General features: G+C 32.8%; 7 protein-coding genes across 7 annotated transcripts; 2 read left to right on the top strand and 5 right to left on the bottom strand.

Moving 5' to 3' along the window:
- LOTGIDRAFT_113479 (hypothetical protein) lies at positions 1-639 on the bottom strand (the record flags this gene model as incomplete). Its single annotated transcript, XM_009051587.1, has 1 exon — positions 1-639. One exon carries the CDS (start codon positions 637-639, stop codon positions 1-3), a length of 639 nt encoding a protein of 212 aa, XP_009049835.1.
- Positions 640-4,256: 3,617 nt separating this feature from the next.
- On the top strand, positions 4,257-5,839 carry LOTGIDRAFT_158428 (hypothetical protein; the record flags this gene model as incomplete). Its single annotated transcript, XM_009051586.1, has 2 exons — positions 4,257-4,628; positions 5,222-5,839. 2 exons carry the CDS (start codon positions 4,257-4,259, stop codon positions 5,837-5,839), a joined length of 990 nt encoding a protein of 329 aa, XP_009049834.1.
- A 3,270-nt stretch (positions 5,840-9,109) lies between these two features.
- LOTGIDRAFT_158427 (hypothetical protein) lies at positions 9,110-12,602 on the top strand (the record flags this gene model as incomplete). The annotated part of the gene is made up of 2 exons (XM_009051585.1): positions 9,110-9,216; positions 11,774-12,602. The coding sequence occupies 2 exons, from the start codon at positions 9,110-9,112 to the stop codon at positions 12,600-12,602; spliced, it is 936 nt and encodes a 311-aa protein (XP_009049833.1).
- Positions 12,603-13,977: 1,375 nt separating this feature from the next.
- On the bottom strand, positions 13,978-14,873 carry LOTGIDRAFT_158426 (hypothetical protein; the record flags this gene model as incomplete). The annotated part of the gene is made up of 2 exons (XM_009051584.1): positions 13,978-14,500; positions 14,860-14,873. The coding sequence occupies 2 exons, from the start codon at positions 14,871-14,873 to the stop codon at positions 13,978-13,980; spliced, it is 537 nt and encodes a 178-aa protein (XP_009049832.1).
- On the bottom strand, positions 14,845-15,479 carry LOTGIDRAFT_113290 (hypothetical protein; the record flags this gene model as incomplete). Its single annotated transcript, XM_009051583.1, has 2 exons — positions 14,845-15,228; positions 15,279-15,479. 2 exons carry the CDS (start codon positions 15,477-15,479, stop codon positions 14,845-14,847), a joined length of 585 nt encoding a protein of 194 aa, XP_009049831.1.
- An 11-nt stretch (positions 15,480-15,490) lies between these two features.
- On the bottom strand, positions 15,491-16,072 carry LOTGIDRAFT_158425 (hypothetical protein; the record flags this gene model as incomplete). The annotated part of the gene is made up of 1 exon (XM_009051582.1): positions 15,491-16,072. One exon carries the CDS (start codon positions 16,070-16,072, stop codon positions 15,491-15,493), a length of 582 nt encoding a protein of 193 aa, XP_009049830.1.
- Positions 16,073-17,825: 1,753 nt separating this feature from the next.
- On the bottom strand, positions 17,826-18,038 carry LOTGIDRAFT_113601 (hypothetical protein; the record flags this gene model as incomplete). Its single annotated transcript, XM_009051581.1, has 1 exon — positions 17,826-18,038. A coding segment is annotated over one exon (213 nt), but the record flags the coding sequence as incomplete, so codon positions are not given.
- Positions 18,039-21,477: the final 3,439 nt, after the last annotated feature.

Raw genomic sequence — 21,477 nt, 5'->3', positions numbered from 1 at the left:
TTAGACCACTTGACTCGTTTCTCCCTTTTCTTCTTCTCGTTTTTCTTCTTTTTCTGCTCCTATAACTTGTGATTTCTTTGGACCACATATAGACAAAACAACTGGTAATAGCAACAGAGAATGAGCTAAGCCAAAAGTTATGACCAAGACCATAATTTTGAAAAAGGATCTGAAGACGTAAGAGGAGGACCAAATAAGAGTACATATGCCAAGCAGAGATGATATTCCTCCTTTTAAAATTGGTGCAGCCGACTCTCTTAATGCATCTTTAGTTCTCTCATGTCTGGATACTGAATCCGAGGAAATGAAACCATGGCAAACATGGGCACTGAAATCTACAGAAAATCCCACACTCATGATTAAATGTATCATAGTGATAGAACTTAATGATAAATCCCAGTAGTAAAGGAAACCTAAAATTCCTGCCAAGATACTTAACATATTAAGGGTGACCAATGTTACCATGATAGGGTGGGGCATAAACAAAATAGTAATAACAAACATACAAGCTACTGCAATACCCATTGTCTGCAGGGTACTTGGTAACACCATTACATATTGTTCAAAAAATATGAACGAAGCACTGTAAGGGAAAACATTCAAATCAGATTTCGAAGTTATCTCCCTTAGACGTAACATTAGATTGCCCTGGTCTTTGGAATCAGGGATGGCTTCGGTTATAAAGTGACATCTTGACGCCAGAATATCAGAACCATCAGGCATGAAAGTAACATCATTGGAAAAAAAAAATTGCTTGCGACAATAAACTTTGTGACTGTGCTATAAATGTATTTCTATCTGTATCATTATTAAAGCCTGGTACACTACTTTTAAAGGCATTAAACCAGCATATCAACGAACCATCAGCAATCATAGAATCATCTTCAACAATCTTTAAGATCTTTTCCATACCAGATACTTGATTTGGGTCTAAATAATCAACATCTTTAAACACAACAGATATTGATAAGACCATCTGATAATTCTCACGACTCCATATTTGATAACTGTAAAAATATGACTTTTCATCTACTAAATTACTTAAAAGCAAACCTTGTCGTAAATTATAAATACCCCAACCAGATGCACCTAAATAACCTAAAAATAAAATCATAATGACAATCTTAACAACTATTATAATGGGCGTGGAAATTGAAATTCTCAAAAGAAGTTGAGGTAATTTCTCACATAAACTTTCATCATCTTCTCGTTTTGTTGGTACTTTCCATTCATTCTTACATTTATGATCTTCATTAATCTTCTGACAAGTGACACAATGTCGACGGTCTCTTACTCTTTTACCATGAATTACCAAACAACCCAGAAAAAATGTTAAGTGAAGGACAAAGCTGAAGAACAACGCCATGGCTGAAATGAAAAAAAAAAAGGAAAATTTATTCTTAAAAAGTTAGTGAATTTTACTCTCAGGATATCCTGTTTACAAATTTCTAGTTAACTATGTAATCAAATTTAACTGATGTGCTCATGATATACTCAACAAGAACATGCAGGAAACTTCCTTTTAAATCACACCTTAGAAATTGGGAGATATATTATAATATACATATATGGGAGTAAATCACTGTTGGTATGCGAATAATGTGTGTTTTGAGAGTATCACCCCAGGGAATGAGAATTGCTTTTGACCATCTTGTACAATCTCGACGCTGTAGTAGACGATCATTAATATTGTGAGTTTGCTGATATCTGTTCCAAAGTCTGCTTATGAAACATTGGAGGCGTTTGCCACTTCGAGATGGGTAGTGTCAGTAACATACCAATTATATGATATATCATATTAGTAGTATATGAGCTCATGGATTGGTCGCATTTTTCCACATTCCATTTCATTTCACGGGAAAACTGCGACCAATCTATGAACTTCCAAAAAAAAGACCTAAATTCCCTACATTTCATAAATTCTTACAGCAAAACATCCTACATTTCATAAATTCTTACACTTAAAAAAGACCTAAATTCCCTACATTTCATAAAACATCCTACATTTCATAAAATTCTTACACCAAAAAACACCTTCTATCAATTTCCTACATTCCATCAAAAAAAAAAGCATATCAAAAATATCCTTATATAAAATAACATCCTTGTTTCGCTTAACATCCGGTTTTTAATAGCCTCATTTTAAGTAATGTTGTTTTTAGTCTAGAAAAGGGAGATAACTCTTTTTTGGATAAAAAAAGACTAAATTAATTCATTTAAAAATAGGATGAGTTTAAAATTAAAACACGAACAACACAGATTCGAAGATTATTCGGGCGACGGTATCTTTCCTTCATTATTTTCTCTAGGTAAAACAATAATTCCAAAAGTAGCTAGCTTTGTTTCAAAAAACAAATCACCCATTTCAACCGGAGCGAAAGCCGTCGGCTCAATCGCGGAAGCGGGAAAGAGCATAAGCGACACAGTGAAACAATCTAACGAGTTGAAAGAATTACAACTAATAAGAGATCTGCGAAACAGGAGATTAGAAGAAAGGAAAGGAAAAGGTTTTAAAGTTATAGGATAAAAAATGATAGTCGCTCACGCTCCAAAAACTTATTTCGGTTCAGGAGATATACAAAAATCATTGGGTTCTCTTCCTGGATTTCCATGGGCGAAATATCCCGGAGAAAAACATCTTCCCAGTCATACACCGGTCCAGGTACTAGGTTAGATCTGCGATTAGACGAAAACAATAAACCCAAACCAGGGGAAGAACCAGTCAATAGAGTTGACGCCGCTGCGCTTAAACACGACATACTATACAGAAACAAAGACATAAACTTCAGACACGAAGCAGACAGACAAATGATAATCGAACTTGAAAATATTCCAAATCCAACTTTCAAAGAGAGAATCATAAAACTGTTAAGAGCAAAGATGAAATTGGGCATGGGATTAGCGGATGAAATTCACAAAGAATTTAGAAAAACTAAAAACTTTTTAAAAGTAAAAGTGTTTGAAAAAGATGAAATATGGTCAGCCGATTAAATTCATATGCCAGTCGAAAGAGGATTTAAATATTGCTTAACAGTTATAGATTTGTATACGAGATATGTATGGGTTATTCCTTTGAAAAACAAAACGGGATTATCATTCAAACACACATTTGAAACGATTATGAAACAATCTAACCGACATCCAGAAAAACTGTGGGTAGATAAAGGAAGTGAATTTTATAACAAAAATATGAAATCTCTGGGATTTGAAATTTACAGCACGCATAACGAAGGTAAAGCTGTAGTAATATAAAGATTTAACAGGACTCTAAAAAATAAATTATTCAAAAAATTCACGGAATTGAAATATCAAAAATGGCTTAAAATATTACCAGAGGTTGTAGATGAATACAATAACAAAATTCATTCATATATAGGTGTCACACCAACACAAGCATAGAGTAATCCAAATATTATAAAGTCAATTAACGCGCAACATAACTACGAAAATGAAATAAAGAATTTAAATATCAAACCCAAATTTAAAGTCGGAGATCGAGTTCGTATTTTCAAAAATAAAAGCAAATTTGAAAAAGGTTACGTTGGATACTGGACGAACGAAATATTCATCGTTGATAAAGTAAACACCACATCACCTCCAACATATGAATTAATCGATCAAGACAAAGAACAAATTATAGGAAGGTTTTATCAAAAACCGACTTTTAAAAATGAATGAAGAAGAATTTGATAGAAGATTAAGAGATATAGACAAGCATTTTCGCTTTCTTAAATTTAAATTTATGTTCAAAATATTATTGAATGTGTTTTATCAGAATGTAATACAATTTTTTTCAAACACAAACTACGTATATATTTAAAAAAAAAACGCCTTTAAAAAATGAATGAATTTCTCGATAAATATGGAACCGATACAACCACAAACTTTCAACTTATGAGATGGGCGAATGAGTTAAATATATCACCGTTTTATTATTGCATGAGAGATGAAATAAATGATCTGAAATATAAGAAAGGTAAATTTTACGCGATAACAAATATACACACTTCCGATCAAAAAGGAGTTCATCATTCTGCTTTGTACAAAGACTCTGACTTATATTTCTTCGAATCTTATGGATTAGAACCCACTGAAGAGATAATCCAATTGACTAATAAACCAATCAAATGTTCTTCCTTTCAAATTCAATTACCGGGACAAAAGTTTTGTGGTCAGCTTTCACTTTGGGTTTTATATCAGTTTAGGGGTTTAGGAAAACAGTTCGAAGAAATTGTAATAAATTTAACTCAATAAAAATGGCGAACAAGTTTGGATTGGGTTCTTTATCTCTAGAAACCAAAAAACCTAACACTACAACGTGGATAAATAAAGCGAAACCTTACTTTGTGGATCAAATCGGAGACACTCTTCAAGGTGATTTAGATATGAACAATTTTAGCATAACTAATTTAAAGTCTCCGGAAAACGATAATGACGCCGTTCACAAGAAATATTTACGGGAACAAATAAATTCAATTGAAGTAAATAAAAACCATTTAGAAGATAAAATAAGTAATGTGAAAAGATTCTTCAAACGTCAACTAAATAATAAAAATTTTGTTAATGATACTAAACTACAACAAGAGATACAAAGATTAATAAGTTTTATTAAAAAAGAATTGGTCAACGTAGCGAATAAAACTGAGTTACAAAATTTAATTTCATTAATATCTAAATTAGAGGATAAGATTGCAAAACAAAAATTATACATTCAACAATTGATAGATAACATGAAAATGAAGATACGTTTCAACAGGAATTAAATGCTCTGGAAACTAAACTTAACAGTGGATTACAAAAAGAACTAACAAATATTAAAAAAGAAATACAAAACATAGATGATAGTGAAATCAAAACCTATATTCATCAACAAATACAGAACATTGATGATAGTGTTATTCAACAACAGATAACCACTATTAATAACCTAGTTTTGAAACAGGATAAAAATATAGTCGCATTAAAAAAAGTTTCTCAAGAAAGAATCATATTATTTCAATCTTCCATTTAGAAGTTTGAGACGTAACGATGCTTCTATTACTGATAATATTGATAGTTCAAGAGACTATGAATTTAAGATATGAATATAAGAGTATATTCTGTTCCAAATGATATTATTTACCCCAATAATATTTTTGATTCAGATGATGATAAACCTTATCAACCAGTATTTTTGGATTTCCGAGGAAAACTTATAATTGAAATAACTTTCCCTTTTCAGGTAAAAGTTGATTCATTATTCTTCACACAAGGCTTCTTCACACAAGGCTTATATATACCTAATAAAAAATTTAACGCTACAAAAGTTCTTCAGTTTATCAATGGTACAAAAAATGTAGAAACTAAAGAATATGAAAGTAACGACGAAAACAACAAGGCTAATCACTTATATGAAATTAAAACGAGTGGAAAATATATAGATTGGTTTAGAATGTTAATCATACAAGATAAAGAAGAATATAAATTTATATTGAGTGATTTTGATATGATATTGGAAACGGAAACTCCACCATCAATGAATATTATTAGAAATCCAGAACCACAAACAAAAGATATAAGCAGTTATCAGTTTTTACGAACGACAGACTTTGAATACGTAAAACTATATTTTGTTGATAATGGTAAATTTACCTCAATTGATATTCATAAAAGTCAACAAAGTCAAATTTTTTTAATAAGAGATGATGCATATGTTAATATATCAATCTTTATTAGAAAACCAAAATTTTCAGTTCATCTGAATAAGATTAATGATTCGAAAGAACAAATATCGTTAGTAACTGTAAAAGTTGTTATTAATAAACACATAGCAGCTTTATCAGAAATTCATTTAATTTAATTACCTAAAAAATGGAACTCGAAAGTAGACAACAATACATGATAGAAAAACAAAACGAACTAAAAGAACAATTCAACAAATGTAGAAAAACATGGAGTAGAATCGATTCTGTTTTCAAAACATTAAGTACAGTTTTAACAGTAGGAATAACGGTGGCAACAGCCGTAACCGGTGGATTAATGCTTCCAATAATTGTCCCAACTGTATTAGCCTCGTTCACTGCCGTTCAAACTTCATCTTGTGGATTGATTACTTTAGGTTTTACATCAAAACAGAAAGCTCATTATAAAAAGAAAACAGAAAATTTAAAATACATATCTTAATAAATTATTCATTTTTTTCGAAAGATCGAGAGAAGACAAGAACATAACAGTTGAAGAATTAGAAAAATTCAATGAAATTTTAGATAAATTTGATGTAGAAATATCATCAATAAAAGTATAATCAAAATATGAATAAAATTGAAATTTTAGACGATGAAAAATTCATATCAAAAAAATGTTTTTCCGATGTTATTAACCTGATCTCTAATGAATTTACAATATTTAAAGGGCAAATTGAAATAGATGGAGAGATAACTCAAGATGGAGGATATAAACAAGGCATGCAATTTGTAGGTTTTAATGCCAAAACTTTTCGCAATTTCTTCGCAACAGTGGATATAAAATCGGATGCTTCTGATTGGTATTTCACAGGAATTATAATTTTTCGTAAAAACAATTTCAAAGAAATAAAAAGATCAAAAAAGGGTAGTGGTGTTACCCTACTCAAAAAGATAAATGAATATATCGGTATTAATCGTTATATACCGAGCGATGGATACTGCTTTGTAAGTGTGTTAATCGTGTTTTAAACGAAGACTATACGAGAGATTTTAAAGATTTCATCAACAGTTTTTCAAAATCAAACAGAAAAGGAATTATGACATCTGCTAGAATCTGCGAATTCAATAAGAAATTTAATACTTATTTTCAAATTTATATGCCCAAACATAGACATTTTCAACCAAAGAAAGTATCCGAAGAATTAGATTGGGTTTTTTATTTACACAAAGAACATTTCTGTTTGATAAGAAGAAATAACAAAACCTTAGGCATTAAAGAAATAGAAGATAATTACGATGAAAATGTATTGAGAACTCGTTAAGGTGATAATGCGGTAACGCAAGTTTCACCTCTAAAACTAAACGTTTTTCCAACTGTTCCCGATGATTGTTTATACGCATGGGATTGCGAAACCTATAACGAAAATAAAGCCATACCTTATTCTTGCACGTTAATTAATTTAGAAAAACTAAGAAAAATGTTAGACAGAATAAATAATCTATTTCCAGCTTTAAAGCCGACGGATCCCATTCCAGAAGAATTTTACAACAAACTCATTACTAATATAGTAGAAATATTTGTAGGTACAGATTGTATCGATCAAATGTTACAACGTTTAGGAAAAATAGATCAAAAAAGAATAACATTAATTGCTCATAACGCTAGCGGTTTTGATAACTGGATCATGATCAAAAACGTAAAAAAAACTAACACAATGCCCTTTAAAAACGCCCAGAAGAATTCCTCGACACTTGAAAAAGGATAATATTTCGAAAACCGGTTCGTGTCAATTGCGTAAGTTTTTGTTTTACTTGTTATCATTTTTCTCATCATTGTTAGCGTTATTTATCACCTAAATATATACTTTTGCATTTTTCATCATAACTTTCATCTTACTTTATATATCCCCAAATCCAGTTTGACTTATTTGCATAATTTGATGCCCACATTTTTACGCTAGCATATACAGTTTCCTCCTGTTACATCCGCTGTGCATTCCCTTTCTAACCTCAAGTTATTTTCATTATGCTCCCTAACTACAACAACCCCTGGCAAGAAGCCAGACATAGAAACACTAAACGTCAACCAAACCAATATCACGTACCCTACAACGGCCCTGTCTTCCATCGATCTCTACCACCTACCAATCGCCGACCACCAACCAACCCATCCAGCTATTTCCCACCCCATCGCCGACCTACCTACAACACCTACCAATCAAGAGGTAACCATCGACCTGACCAACAACAGAAACGACTACCAGCCCACCGACGCCAACCAGTCCCCACTCATAAGGAGGAAGAACCCTTTGTGAAGGTGTTCTTCCAAGTTTTGCAGTGCCTCCAGCGTTTACCTTCAAACGTAAAATCTCTGAGTTGGATAGTTTTATCCGTCCAGCAATGAAAACATCAGCTGTTGACGCGAATATTAGATCCCTCAATCGGACATGGCTCTCTAAGATTACTAAGATTACGCAGGTCCTGATAGACCATTACCAAACCACACTTCAAGAGAAGCTGACCACCATTCGTACCAAGTCTTTATCATCACCTGCCGTCGGCCGCATCGTTTCTCATGCCCTGTCCTGGGCCCGTCGCTCCTATGGGAAACGTCTCACTCAAGCTGTAATCTCCAAGTTCTACCAAACAATCAACGAAACAAAAACCAGAGTAACCATATCTCTACCAACTGAAATGGACACTACACCTGCACCATCTAGAGCCACGACGCTGCCGAACCAATCACCTAAACGAGCCCGAAGTTCACCTACTCCTAGTCCAGCAGACATAGGTAAACGCTCTCGTAGAAAGGGCACTTTCAGACTCGTCTTCCCCTTCCACACCATCTGAATCTTCACCACGTGATCCAGGATCCGCCAACCTTTCTTCCTTCTGTGCGTTTTTGGACCAGCAAACCACCCCTCAGTCTCCATCCAAGTCGAGATGTATATCCAGACCTTCCCCCCCTCGAACGAGATCCCAGTCCGTTCCCAATGCTACAATTCTAACAACTACCAAATCAGTACCAATCACACCGTCGACGACCATTATATCCACTACCAAACCGTATTATCACCAAACCAAGGACAAATCATTATGGAAGCTACCCGCTCTAAAGAAATCTACCTTAATTATTGGATCATCTAACCTGAATCGAATTACCAAAACCAGTTCAGACACTGAAATACATTTTTACCCCGGTGCCCAAATCCATCACATACAGTCAATCCTGGAATCATACGACCATGATCCCAAACCTACTACCATTATTATTCATGTAGGCCTCAACAACCGTGATCAGCTACTAAAGACCTCCTGTAACCAAGCCCAGAAATTAATCGCCACAGCCAACAAAACCTTCCCAAACTCCAAGATCCTCTTCACATGTGTATCCATTTCAAATAAAATCTCGAAGAAAGCACAACAGAACCTCAGCACTCAACAACATGATGATGGAGTCCAGTATCAACAGCGCAACAATCTCACCACCCTACGAAGAAGAATTCGAACCAGTTGATAATCTTCATTGGTCTCCACCAGCTTCAAGCATCGAGTAAGTCTTTAAACTAATTACTGGGGATAAAAATACTGAGAGGCCACCGCTAGGCCAAACTGTAGTTAACTTGAGCCGCCAAATTCTCACACCCCTTCAGCATTCAATCTTAGACCGTGGACTTAAATTTATTCCCACACCAAAGATAGCTAACTTGAATTATCTCCGACCATCCATTGAACGATTTCAACGAAATCTTAGCTGCACATATTTTTTTCGAAACCACCCCCCACGTGGTGCTAGAACAATGTTTATTCCTAAATCCACGTGGACACCCCCTCAGGCCGCCACCCATCCTGAAATATTGAAAGCATTTGCGAGTATGATTAGCCAAACAGTGAACCTTTCCATAACGCACGAAAAGCCTAATCTCACACGAGTGGAACGTGAAGCGTTAAACTTACTTAAGAAAGATGATAGCATTGTTATTAAAAAGAGTGACAAATGTTCATGTTGTGTCATTCTGAATAGGGAGGATTACGTTTCAGAAGCAGAGAATCAACTGAATAATCCTAAACATTATGCCATTTTACCGAAACCAATTTTCAAAGAAACTGCTAACATGATTAACAATATTCTTGCCGATTTAGTCAAAACTAGTTATCTCAAACAGAAACAATATGACTATCTGTCTGCCAAACCTGATTGTCGCGAGAGACATTTGTACACTTTGCCTAAAATCCATAAGAATCCAACCAAGGAGTGGTTTATCTCGAATAAAATCCCTAAAGGCCGCCTGATTATATCTGACTGTGGTAGTGAGTCATATGCAGTGTCAGAATACATTGATCATTTCTTACTACCTCTAGCATGTCAACATCGCGCCTACCTTAAAGACACAACCGATTTTGTCAATAAAATAAAAAATCTTCGAGTTCCCTCTAATGGTATTTTAATTTCTATCGACGTTTCTTCTATGTATACCAATATCGATATCACTACTGGTTTAACGGCAGTTCGTAAAGCTTTTAATAGAAACCCAGATCCAAACAGACCCGACGATGCAATTCTACAGCTTTTAGAGATTTGTGTTCGCCGAAACGATTTCACATTTAATGGTAAAACATATTTACAAACTTCAGGGACAGCAATGGGCAAACGATTCGTCCCTTCGTACGCGAACCTTTTCATGGCAGAGTGGGAACGTGAGGTGTTGCCCATCTGTCCATTTGACCCACTTTTTTACGGACGCTTTTTGGATGACATTTTTATGGTTTGGACTTATTCTATCGAACAGTTTGGGAATTCTTTGAAATTCTCAACAACCACCATCCTTCTATCAAACTAACCGCAAACGTGAGTGACAAAAGCTTCGACTTTCTCGATACCACAGTCTTTAAGGGAGATTCCATAGCAGAAACAAATAAACTGGATATTGAAGTGTATTTCAAAGAAACTGATACTCATCAACTTTTGCACAAGAGCTCCTTTCACCCAAAACATACCTTTTCTGGTATAATTAAGTTACAAGTTTTACGATTTCATCGAATTTGTACAAGATCTTCTGATTTCAACCAAGCCTGTACGATTGTTTTCTCAAAACTGAAAGAGCGTGGGTACTCCAAACGATTTTTACGAAACATAAAAAATTCCACCTTAGCACAGATAGCAGCTAAAAACAGACTTTATGCCGAAGTACCTCCAGGTTTAAGAAGTGCTCCATGTTTGTCCAGTAGATGCAAAACATGTCCCTTTATATCAGAAACTCATTATTTTGTAAGCAACTCTACGGATAAAAGGTTTCCGATCCAGGAACATCTAACATGTGAACATTCGAATGTAATATATTTAATTTCATGCAAGAAATGCCCCAAACAATATGTTGGAGAAACTAAGAATAATTTACGAACTCGCTTTAATGCTCATAGGTCAGACATCAAATTAAAGAAAGACAAGCCTGTTTCTAATCATTTCAACCTCGACGACCATTCAATAGACGATCTCGCCCTAATCCCAATTGAGCGTATAGAAATTGACTTGCCCGAAGATGAAACTACCAAATTCCGTCAATCTAGGGAAGCCCATTGGATTGAGACATTGAATACAGCAAGACCTATAGGACTAAATATTCATCATAATGTAGGCATAGCACCCTTTGTTGTCCCGTTTAATACAACCAGCAATCGAGCAAGCAAGATAGTTCATGCCCACTATAAGAGCCTTCAAGAGAAATTCCCCCATGTCTATAAGCAGAAAATGATAGTTGCATATTCAAAAAATAAGAACTTAAATGATAATATTGTTCATAGTAAAAAAAAATAAAAAATAAAAACAATCAGCACATAACAGATACTATTCTTCTCGCCCATCGGGCGAGTTATTTTTTCTAATTTCAGATCAGAATAAGAACAGAAGAAAACCCAATATCAAGACCCTTAATCCTAATTTCTAAATAAAGTGTCTGCTCCACCCTAGGCCTGTACATTTGGGAGAATCAAACCCTCCCTTCCCCGAAATCTAATTATTTGCAAAATATTAATTTCATATGTTCCTATCAACACGAATCATCTAGTTTGGCAGCATGGGGGAATTCATCTAATCTACCAATGAATTTGAGAAAGATCGAGGATGTTAATATTGCAAAATACACTAAAGATAATTGGGAATCTTTAAGACACGAATGGGAACCTTACGCTGAAAGAGATACGTTATGTCTCGGAGCTTGTTTGATAAAATACAATCAAGCAATGAAAGAAGTTGTATTTCAGAATATTTCCAATAATCTAACGGCTCCTTCTTTATCTTTAAAGGGTTGGTATTATTTATATCATTACGATAAAGAAATGATTGAAGAAGAATGGTATGAAACTACTAGAATGGTTCCGAAACACACCGAAAAAGAAAACGTAGAAAAAGTTTACTCACATACTCACCCTTTTATAAGATATTTTATCAGACAAAGTATTAAAGGAGGAAGAGTTTCGGCAAATCGAAAATCATTTGAAACGAATAAAATGGATGAAAATTGCGCCATTTTAAAGGAGTATTTAGAAAGTGAATTAGATAGCGAATATCCGAGAGCGGAAAGTGGTAGACCATTTCTACCGGAAGAAAATAAAGAATTTGTCAAGCTCTTTAATGAACAGAAATTCAGACTTAGAACTGCTATTTTAAAAGTCTGGTTTGAATATCCCAAAAACATGTTCTTCCAACCCATACCAGCTAAAGATAAAATCACTTTCACGAATAAAGAAGGTAAAAAGGAAACTGGCACTAAAATCAGATTCAGAAATGGTTTCTGTCACGACGTTTTAACATCGGTCGATATTCAAGAAATAGTGAAAGCCGGTGGACGAATTATTAAAATATTAGATGGTATAGTTTACGAAGAAAATTTTAAAACTCCACCCTATAGAGATTATATTTTTGAGAGATCTAAGAAATAAATATAAACGAGAAGGTAATATCGTAGGTAGTAATTGAATGAAATTATTAGGCAATGCGTTGTATGGTAAATCTATTCAGAAGGATATAAATACATCGAGACATCTATGGAGTGAAGCAACTTTAAAAGCCAACTTCGATTCACACGTCAAAAGCTATGAAAAAGTAAATGATAGTCAATATATAGTTGAGATGAATGAAGAAGAAAAAGAATTTATTCCTCCTAAATCTACACGACTAACACCTAGTCATTTGGGATCATTCGTTTTGTCTCACAGTAAAAAAATAATGAATAATTTTATTCGCGTGATAGATGGATTTTATAAGCCTGAAATATACTATACGGATACCGATAGTTTATACATTTCGTCTAGCAATTGGGATAAATTAAATGAAGCTGGGTTGGTGTCCGAAATGATTATTGTAAAGGAAAGAATGATTACGGTGATGGTGGAATTATATTTGGTTTATATTTAGCGCCAAAAGTTAAATACAAAATCATTCTAACTTCCGATGGTGTTTTAAAAGAAAAGAAAACGTTTAAGGGTTACTCTAATGATAAGATATCCGTAGAAGATTATATTCCATTAGCTAGTGGACTCGATGTAACGAATGAATTTAAGAAACCTTGGGTAAAAAGTTTCACCAATGGAGTAGTTATTCCAAAGGATAAACAAAAGAAAGTTTTTAGAAGTTATCTAAATCTCGTTAAGAGAAAAGCACCAAACAGTGAAGGAATCATGTATCCTTACAACGACGGAAAAGAATTGAACATACATGAAAACTACGAATTTGATGATTTCGATTACCTTACTATTCAAGAAGAGAATGAAGAGTGTTAATTTTTTTGTTTTAAATGAAGTTGAATAACAATTTCCTCGTTACCAAAATCTATAAACCTATTTTTACCATCTTTAATTTCCCGATTTATATCTTTAATCATAAAGGAATTAAGTGGTAAATATGTCGTTTGAAATGGTTTCTCTATAATTCTATATCCTATCGGTACAGTGCATGTTGGAAGACTGTAAATAATCTGACGTTTGTATTTATTGAAAAATCCACCGTTTATCAAATTGCAATGTATATTTATGACATCGATATTATTCTCGATATTAGCTTTGTGTGGTGCTAAAGTGGATCGGGTGTATACTCGTTTATCAAATCCTAGTAACGTATTCAATGAATTTTCTACGTTGAAATCAACTTGACTATTATTTCTTAATATCAATTTTATTTTGTTCGGATTCAAATTACCTTCGAATTCAATATTCGATCGAGTTGGTACTCATAATCTAGAGATAATTTAATGTCTGATTTATTTGAGGTGATGACGAATAGTTGTTCTTTTTTTGACATTTTTATAATCATTTTTATCTATGATAGGATTCTTTTTAATATACAATTCACTTCATTATATTGTCTGTGCGATCGATGACCTTCTTTCATTGCCGCTAATATTACTAGTAATCTATTAAGCAATTCTTCGTTGTTATCGGATAAAAACGTTATACCTTGTCCACTAGCTATCTCCTCTTCCAATTCGTCTATTTGTTCTGTGATTGGTGGATAATTTTCTTCATAATCATCTGATATATCATCTTCATCATCAACTTCATCATCTGATTCCTCATCTTCATCATCTGATTCCTCATATTCATCATCATCTTCATCATCAACTTCATCATCTGCTTCATCAGCTTCATCAACTTCATATTCACGGGCAATAAGTTTTTTTATATGTTCATCAACATTTTTGATTTCGAATAAAGGGTAAACATCACTAAATAGTATTCTAAATCCATTAAACAATAAAACTTTTTTATCAACGATTGGTGAAATGCTCTTTCGTAAATCTGGGTTAGGGTTTGAAAAATAATGATTTATATCATATAATGACCTAATTATGATTTCATCATCTTTAATGGGATGTTCTATAGAAGGAAGCGGTGATTGTTGAATGTTTAGGTTCTAATTTCTTTTTAATATCCTTTTGAGATTTTAATATGGGTTGAAATAGAGTTTGTAGATTTTCCGTTAATCCGAGTTGTTGTAATCTGTTATTTTCAATTTGGGTCTTTATTTTATTCTAAGCTTTGATATATTCTTTATTTCTTTTTAAAACATTATTCCAATTATCCATTTTTAAAAAAATAAAATTTAACAAATGTCTGTCATAACTCCTTCACCCGCAGGTTTTCTAGTATTAACGAATATATATCCATGATCATCTGGGTTTTTCCATTAAGCTTTACAAACCTTTTTAAATGCATCTCTGTCCATTCTGTGATTTATCGACTGAATGATTTGAGATAAATCTTTATCGTTTAATTCAAATAATAAAAAACAATTTGCATTTTTTCTAATAAACATAGAATCCATCCCGTAAAAAGATTGGGATTGGTATATGCAGTGACAGTTATGATGTCTTCCCTTCGTGAAGAATTCTTGTTGAACAGCTTGATTTCTTTGCGCTACGCAGTCGTCAAACAATATTAAGTTCTTTCGTTTGCTATCAATATTAGACAAGTCTAGATCATTAACATTTTTCGTAAGAAAAACTTTTATATCCGTTGGATTCTTTCCTTCCATGTAGTTATCTAAGATATCTTTTATTTCCACTTCTTCCTCGTTTTCTTCGTAATATTGAAATAGGTCATGAACATCTTTTTTGGTACATATTCTAAAGCTTTGAGAAATTGATTATACGATTGCTCTGGTGTTGTTGTGTAGATATACATAGAATCGAAATCTAAAATGTTTGGTGTTGTCAACATGTTAAAAGTGAGATGAGTTTTCCCAGAACCGGAACTACCGCATATACACATGAGCATAGGGTTATTAGGAAATATTTCTGAATGATTAAATTTTTTGTCCATTTTTTATTATTTTAATTTGTTCCAAAAATCACTCCTTCTCCTTTATACTTCGAAAGAAATATTCCTTCTCCAGTGTGTATATTTTTAAAAAATATTCCATTAACCTTATTTTTGACTATGACTTCTCCCGTGTCAATACTATCTATTAATTTATTTAATCCTTGTTTAACAGTTTTCTTGGTTTCTTCCCCAAATCTTTTTCCAAATTCTTTTATTGTGCCTATCATTTCTCCCACTCCTGAACCTCGTGCCTCCTTTTCAATTGCTAAATTATGTTTGCGTTCTTCAGCGGCTTTAGCATCAGCTGCTTTCTTTGCGTTGGCAGCTTTGACTGCGGCAGATACTTCTCCAGTAGCTGCACCCGCCGCTGCAATACCACCAAATATCAAAGGTAAAAGGAAAGGTAAAAATCCACCTTCTTTTGCGTTCGCGTTAATTCTTTCTAAATCTATATCGTCTCTGACTTTACAATATTTGTATTTATCAATAAGTTTTTTAGTTATACTGATTTTTTTACCGTTGAAAGTTATTACAGTTGGTGAAGCTGTTTCAACAGCGTCTATTATTTTCATAACTAAAGTTTCTGGTTTCATTTTTAAGGGTGTATTTTTTACTCAATTCTTATCATTCTTCTATCTGCAATTTTAATTAAATGTTTTGCTTCTTTGAGTGGTAAACAATAACCGGTTACATCTCCTTGGGTTTTTTCAATATGAATATTTATGTTGACTCCTGATTTGAAAAGGTCTTCTTGGTGAGCTGATAGATCAAAACAGAAGATTGGATGATTAAGTGCAAAATCTACATATTCAAACTGAGGTAGATTTCCAAATAATTCACACATATTTTTATAGTTTCTATACAATTCATTATAATCCTTTGTGGTTGGATTAATTGTTAAAGGTTGGTTAGGAAAATTATCGTTGTTTAATCTTACTTGAACTTTATGGATTAAAGGATTTTGAGTTTGGTTCATTGCCACTCTAAAGACATTATTGTTATTCGTTTGAGAATCTGGTATGTTCTTGAAACCAACCATTAAATATCTTGCTGGTTTAATAGTGATTGGCCACGTGATGGATTCTCCCGTTAAAGTCATGCTACCTACCGTGTTACGATGAAGAAAAGCTATTTCAATATCTTTAGTTAACGAGTTGAATATTCTCGTTTCTACTTCAATTGATGGTGTTATTACGGGTATGAAAAGTTGGAGATTCGTTATTTCTTATTTTGCAACTGAAGCATTCTCTCCAAAGAATATCTTATCGTCGTTGATTTCTCTTTGTAGATGAATTTTATATGGTAACCCTATGGAAACCTTTCTGTGTTCCAACAGATCGAATAAAGGATATAATTTCCAATTTACGTAATTACCCCACCTATTATTCTCAATAATATTATTGTACTGAAGTACTCGTTTTTCAAATCCATGATTAGCTGCTCGTCCTACTATTTCTATTGTGTTTCGAGCAACAACTCTCACTCTATCTAAATCAGCATCATTTGCAACATTTCTTACCGGTTCTTTTAAAACACTTCCATCGCCAACATCGGGTATCCAACCTGAGACTGAATCGAAATCTTTAGGATATAAAACTGTTTTCAACATTGATTGTTTCTATCGGATTTGAACCAGCTTCCAAAACCATCTCGCTAAATAAAGATGGAAAGAAATTGTTTTCTAACGTTGTATTAGTTTGTGGAACTTGATTCTGGGTTCCATCTTTAATTTTGAAATCACATCTGAAATAAGCATCGGAAAGATGCAACCAATTCGATAATGAATTTATTTCGAAGGTAATTCTACCACCATCATTCAATTGGGATTTAGAACCAACAGTCGGTGAGATGATAATATAATCCTCTTGTTAAATGAACAACGAATCGGATCGTATAATCTAAAGATTGGATCTAGTATTTCATTTGCCATTTTTAAGGTTTAAAAATTGAGTAGAAATTTTCCAAAAAAGAGTTATCTCCCTTCTACATTATTTTAAAACTAGATGTTATTCTATAAAAGGGTGTTTTTAATATGCTTTTTTTGATGGATTGTAGGAAATTGATTGAAGGTGTTTTTTGGTGTAAGAATTTTATGAAATGTAGGATGTTTTATGAAATGTAGGGAATTTAGGTCTTTTTTAAGTATAAGAATTTATGAAATGTAGGATGTTTTGCTGTAAGAATTTATGAAATGTAGGGAATTTAGGTCTTTTTTTTTTGGAGTTCATAGATTGGTCGCAGTTTTCCCATGAAATGAAATGGAATGTGGAAAAATGCGACCAATCTATGAGCTCATATACTACTCATATTATCAGGTCAATGAGAAATTTATTTCAATAAGCTATATTAAAATTGGTTACCTGTATAAACACAAAAGTTTCTTATATTGATAAACCTTGGTGAAACACCAATAAGAAAAGCTATGATATCAGTTAAAGATGTTATACTAATAGATCCACCACATTTCTCCAATGTTGCACCCATTTGATCTTCTACGGAAGTTTCATCATAATGTTCTGCCCATTCTGACATGAAAACAAACATACAATCAATACCAACTCCTAAAATTAAAATAAACTTTCATTATTATACATAGATACTGGAAGTTGGAAATTGTAGTTTTAACCATGACCACATGTGCCGCATATTTTGGTGATGGGGAAAGAATTATGTCATTCATTAACTTATTAAGTTACAATGAACATACATGTACTTGATAATTTTAGAACCACATTATCAATATTAACTATAATTGGGTGAATGTGTATAGGATAAAACACAGCAGAGGGTTTTTAGCAAGTTAAAAATCTCGCATTCCGAGAGAAAGTGTTTTATCTGACATATAACCGGGCAAGGACTCATTTGCTGATTTATTTGTTTGGAAAAACAATAAATAGTTATGAGATAAGGAGCGCAACTCTAATTAGGTCAGTTCATCAGCAAGTGAGCCAGGCTTACTATTTGTGAGATTTTGAAAGCCTGACACGACGCATTAATCTTTTCAATGGAAACCTAACGCCGTATATTGTAAAACATTGTGATATTATAGACTAAGGCCTGCGATTCCATCAAATAAGATCAAATATACAATTCAAAACACAAGACAAAAGGCATCACTCGAACAAAATTAGCTTAACCAACGTTCTCTTTAATCTTTATAAATCCAAAACATTCTCGTCAAGAGACGTTTTTATTTATATACATTATCGCATTTGATATAGTTTACTTACCTAATGCTAAAAATGGCATCACGCCAACTATGTCGACAAAATTTAAAATTGGTGCACAGAAACCAAAGGCAGCTAGGATAGCAAATGCTACCCCCATAACTCCTGCACGGGCCAAATGACTTCTATTAGCTACACAGTTACCACTTGAAGCAACAAAAGAAGCATAAACTATCAATGCAGTAAATGATAAAGAAAACCATGTAATATCTTGTCCAGTGTTAGCAGAAAGTTCTTTGTCCAAAGATGTTGATGTTGAAAAAACAAAATCAGTTAAATTAGTTGTCAGATTTGACATATCAGTTACAAACTTTTCTTCCCATGTTTTACTCATGGCGACATCAGTTTGGCGTAGGTTGAATATAATTTTGATGGCAATTACTGCCTGCAATGTTCCATTTTTACCATTCATTGACTTTGATACATCCTCTTGAGTACCGTTAATAGTTCTCCATATTGGAGAAAAAATAAAGTTAGAAAATTGGGATCAAGAATGTATTCTCCAGTTATAAAACATTGTCCACCGAGTACAGCACAAACGTGGGAATAATTTATATCTATACCATTTTAATTAATAGTAAATTCTTTCACCTTGGACACGACACTTCTAATTTCATCTATTACATCAAGTCTTAAAGCATTTCCACCATTTTTGGATTTAAAAATAATATCACCATACATATTAAGTCTAGCTAAACTCTGAACAAAGTAATTTGAATCAGATTTATCAGGAAACAATATTTCAACAGTGGTTCTATCTTCTTCAGTTTGACTATTTATAGGTACATAGAGTGTCTCTATATCTGATTCACTGGTAAGTTTTATTAGTCTAATCCCAAACAATCCACATATAATAACTGGTATTATTATAAACCACCATGGATTATTGGCTACAATTCTACCATATTTGTTGAAACAATTGCCAATACATTTATTATGTTGACTGGCCATTCTACCTGAAAATAAAACATAAAAAATAAAATCGATGATGGCTGATCCTCAACGAATCCTGGAAATCAATTTTATCTGAAATCTATTTATAGCATTCCCAATTACGTCAAAATCTGATTAAAACTGCAAGAGTCTCTTTCGCGTGTATAAGGTCAATATAAACGTCAATATATGTCAACAATTTGATGTATAAGAAAATGTTTTCTGAAATAGAAGATACGCAAACCATTTCAAAAAGTTTTTCTGGTCCAAATTTAGTTGATTTTATAAGGAATTTAATAGTTTGAAATGTTGTTTTCGTCTATGTCACATGCTACGAAAACCACATCGATTTTAAAAAAATTTAAAATATTTTAAAGACTATGTTTATACATTATAGTATATATAGTTCGGAAAAGGACCGATCGTACATCAATAATCTGAACAAAATCAAGTCCCTGTATTAAAGAATGTGGCACAGCCGTTCATATTTGCAAAAATGTCAATTTGTGCATGGCTCTTCTAAAACCGTAAGATAATGCTTTTCAACCAATATCAGCAATAAGAACAGATAATTGAGGCCCATGTTGTTTTACTTAAAAAATTTCAAGGTAATTAAAGGTTAAGGTCATTGTAATGTAGTGATTCTAGTTTATAAATATAATTTAATCCGTAACTTTCTAATAATAATTCAGGTACAAGAGTATGCTATATGTAAATACTAATCCGTTCAATATAGTTACTTCCTGTATGTAAATCATGTAACTAACAACACAAATAAAAGTTCTGTATATTTTATTAATTCTATTTATCAGAACCTACAATACCAAAGTCATGAGAAATAGATTTTCAAAAAATTCAATCGGGAATAAAAAATTCCAAATTGAAAAATCTGATCAACAAGTTTTAATTAATAGTTTTGATAGAAACCAAAATCATACAAATCCGACAGATAATGGGTAATATTAAAGGCCAACATCGTATGACAACATAAAAAAGAATCAAAACATAGTTTTGCCATATTTTTTTGTTATTTTTATATAAGATAGCCTAATTATCCATTCCCTTGTACAACTTTTCTCTATCAAAATTTCAAGGGTAACCAAAAGTTTAACTCTTTGTTATCCAAGTAATCCAAATGATGTTAATTTTGGGATCTTCTTTTAGTTGATTTTTTCTGCCATTGTATCCCACAATTCGCCTCCGCGTATATTTAGGTATTGGTGTTGGAGTAAGGTGAGTATTCCGCGATTATATCCAACTGTTTGAATGTTTTGACCACCCATTTATTCGACTCAACGTATTAAGGTATTGATAAAAAATTGAAATCATAAAGAGGTACATAAGTGAAGTAGCGCCGATTATTCCGCCATTATATTCCGAATTTTTACCACTAATTAATTTCTCCTCCACGTATTTTAGTAGATTAAATACATGAAAGGCAGTGGTTTGCCATTTTCTGGGGTTGATTCGAGTCCTGAATATATGTAAATATTTTTCCCTTCACATTTACCTCAACTAGAAATTTCTCTTTCTATTTTCTATACATTGTATGTGTTTTCTACAAAAGCAATTTTCAAGTTAGTATGTTGAATTTTCAAGTTAGTATGTTGAATTTTCAAGTTAGTAACTTGAATTTTCAAGTAAGCATCTTGAATTTTGAAGCTAGTATATTGAATTTTGAAGCTAGTATGTTGAATTTAGTTACTTGAATTTTTAAGTTAGTATGTTGAATTTTCAAGTTAGTATGTTGAATTTTCAAGTTAGCATGTTGAATTTTTAAGTTAGTATGTTGAATTTTCAAGTTAGTATGTTGAATTTTCAAGTTAGTATGTTGAATT

Source organism: Lottia gigantea (assembly GCF_000327385.1).
Source record: "Lottia gigantea unplaced genomic scaffold LOTGIsca_17, whole genome shotgun sequence".
NCBI lineage: Eukaryota > Metazoa > Mollusca > Gastropoda > Lottiidae > Lottia > Lottia gigantea.
The sequence above is the reverse complement of the archived record's forward strand: the minus strand, read 5'-3'. Positions and strand labels throughout refer to the sequence as shown.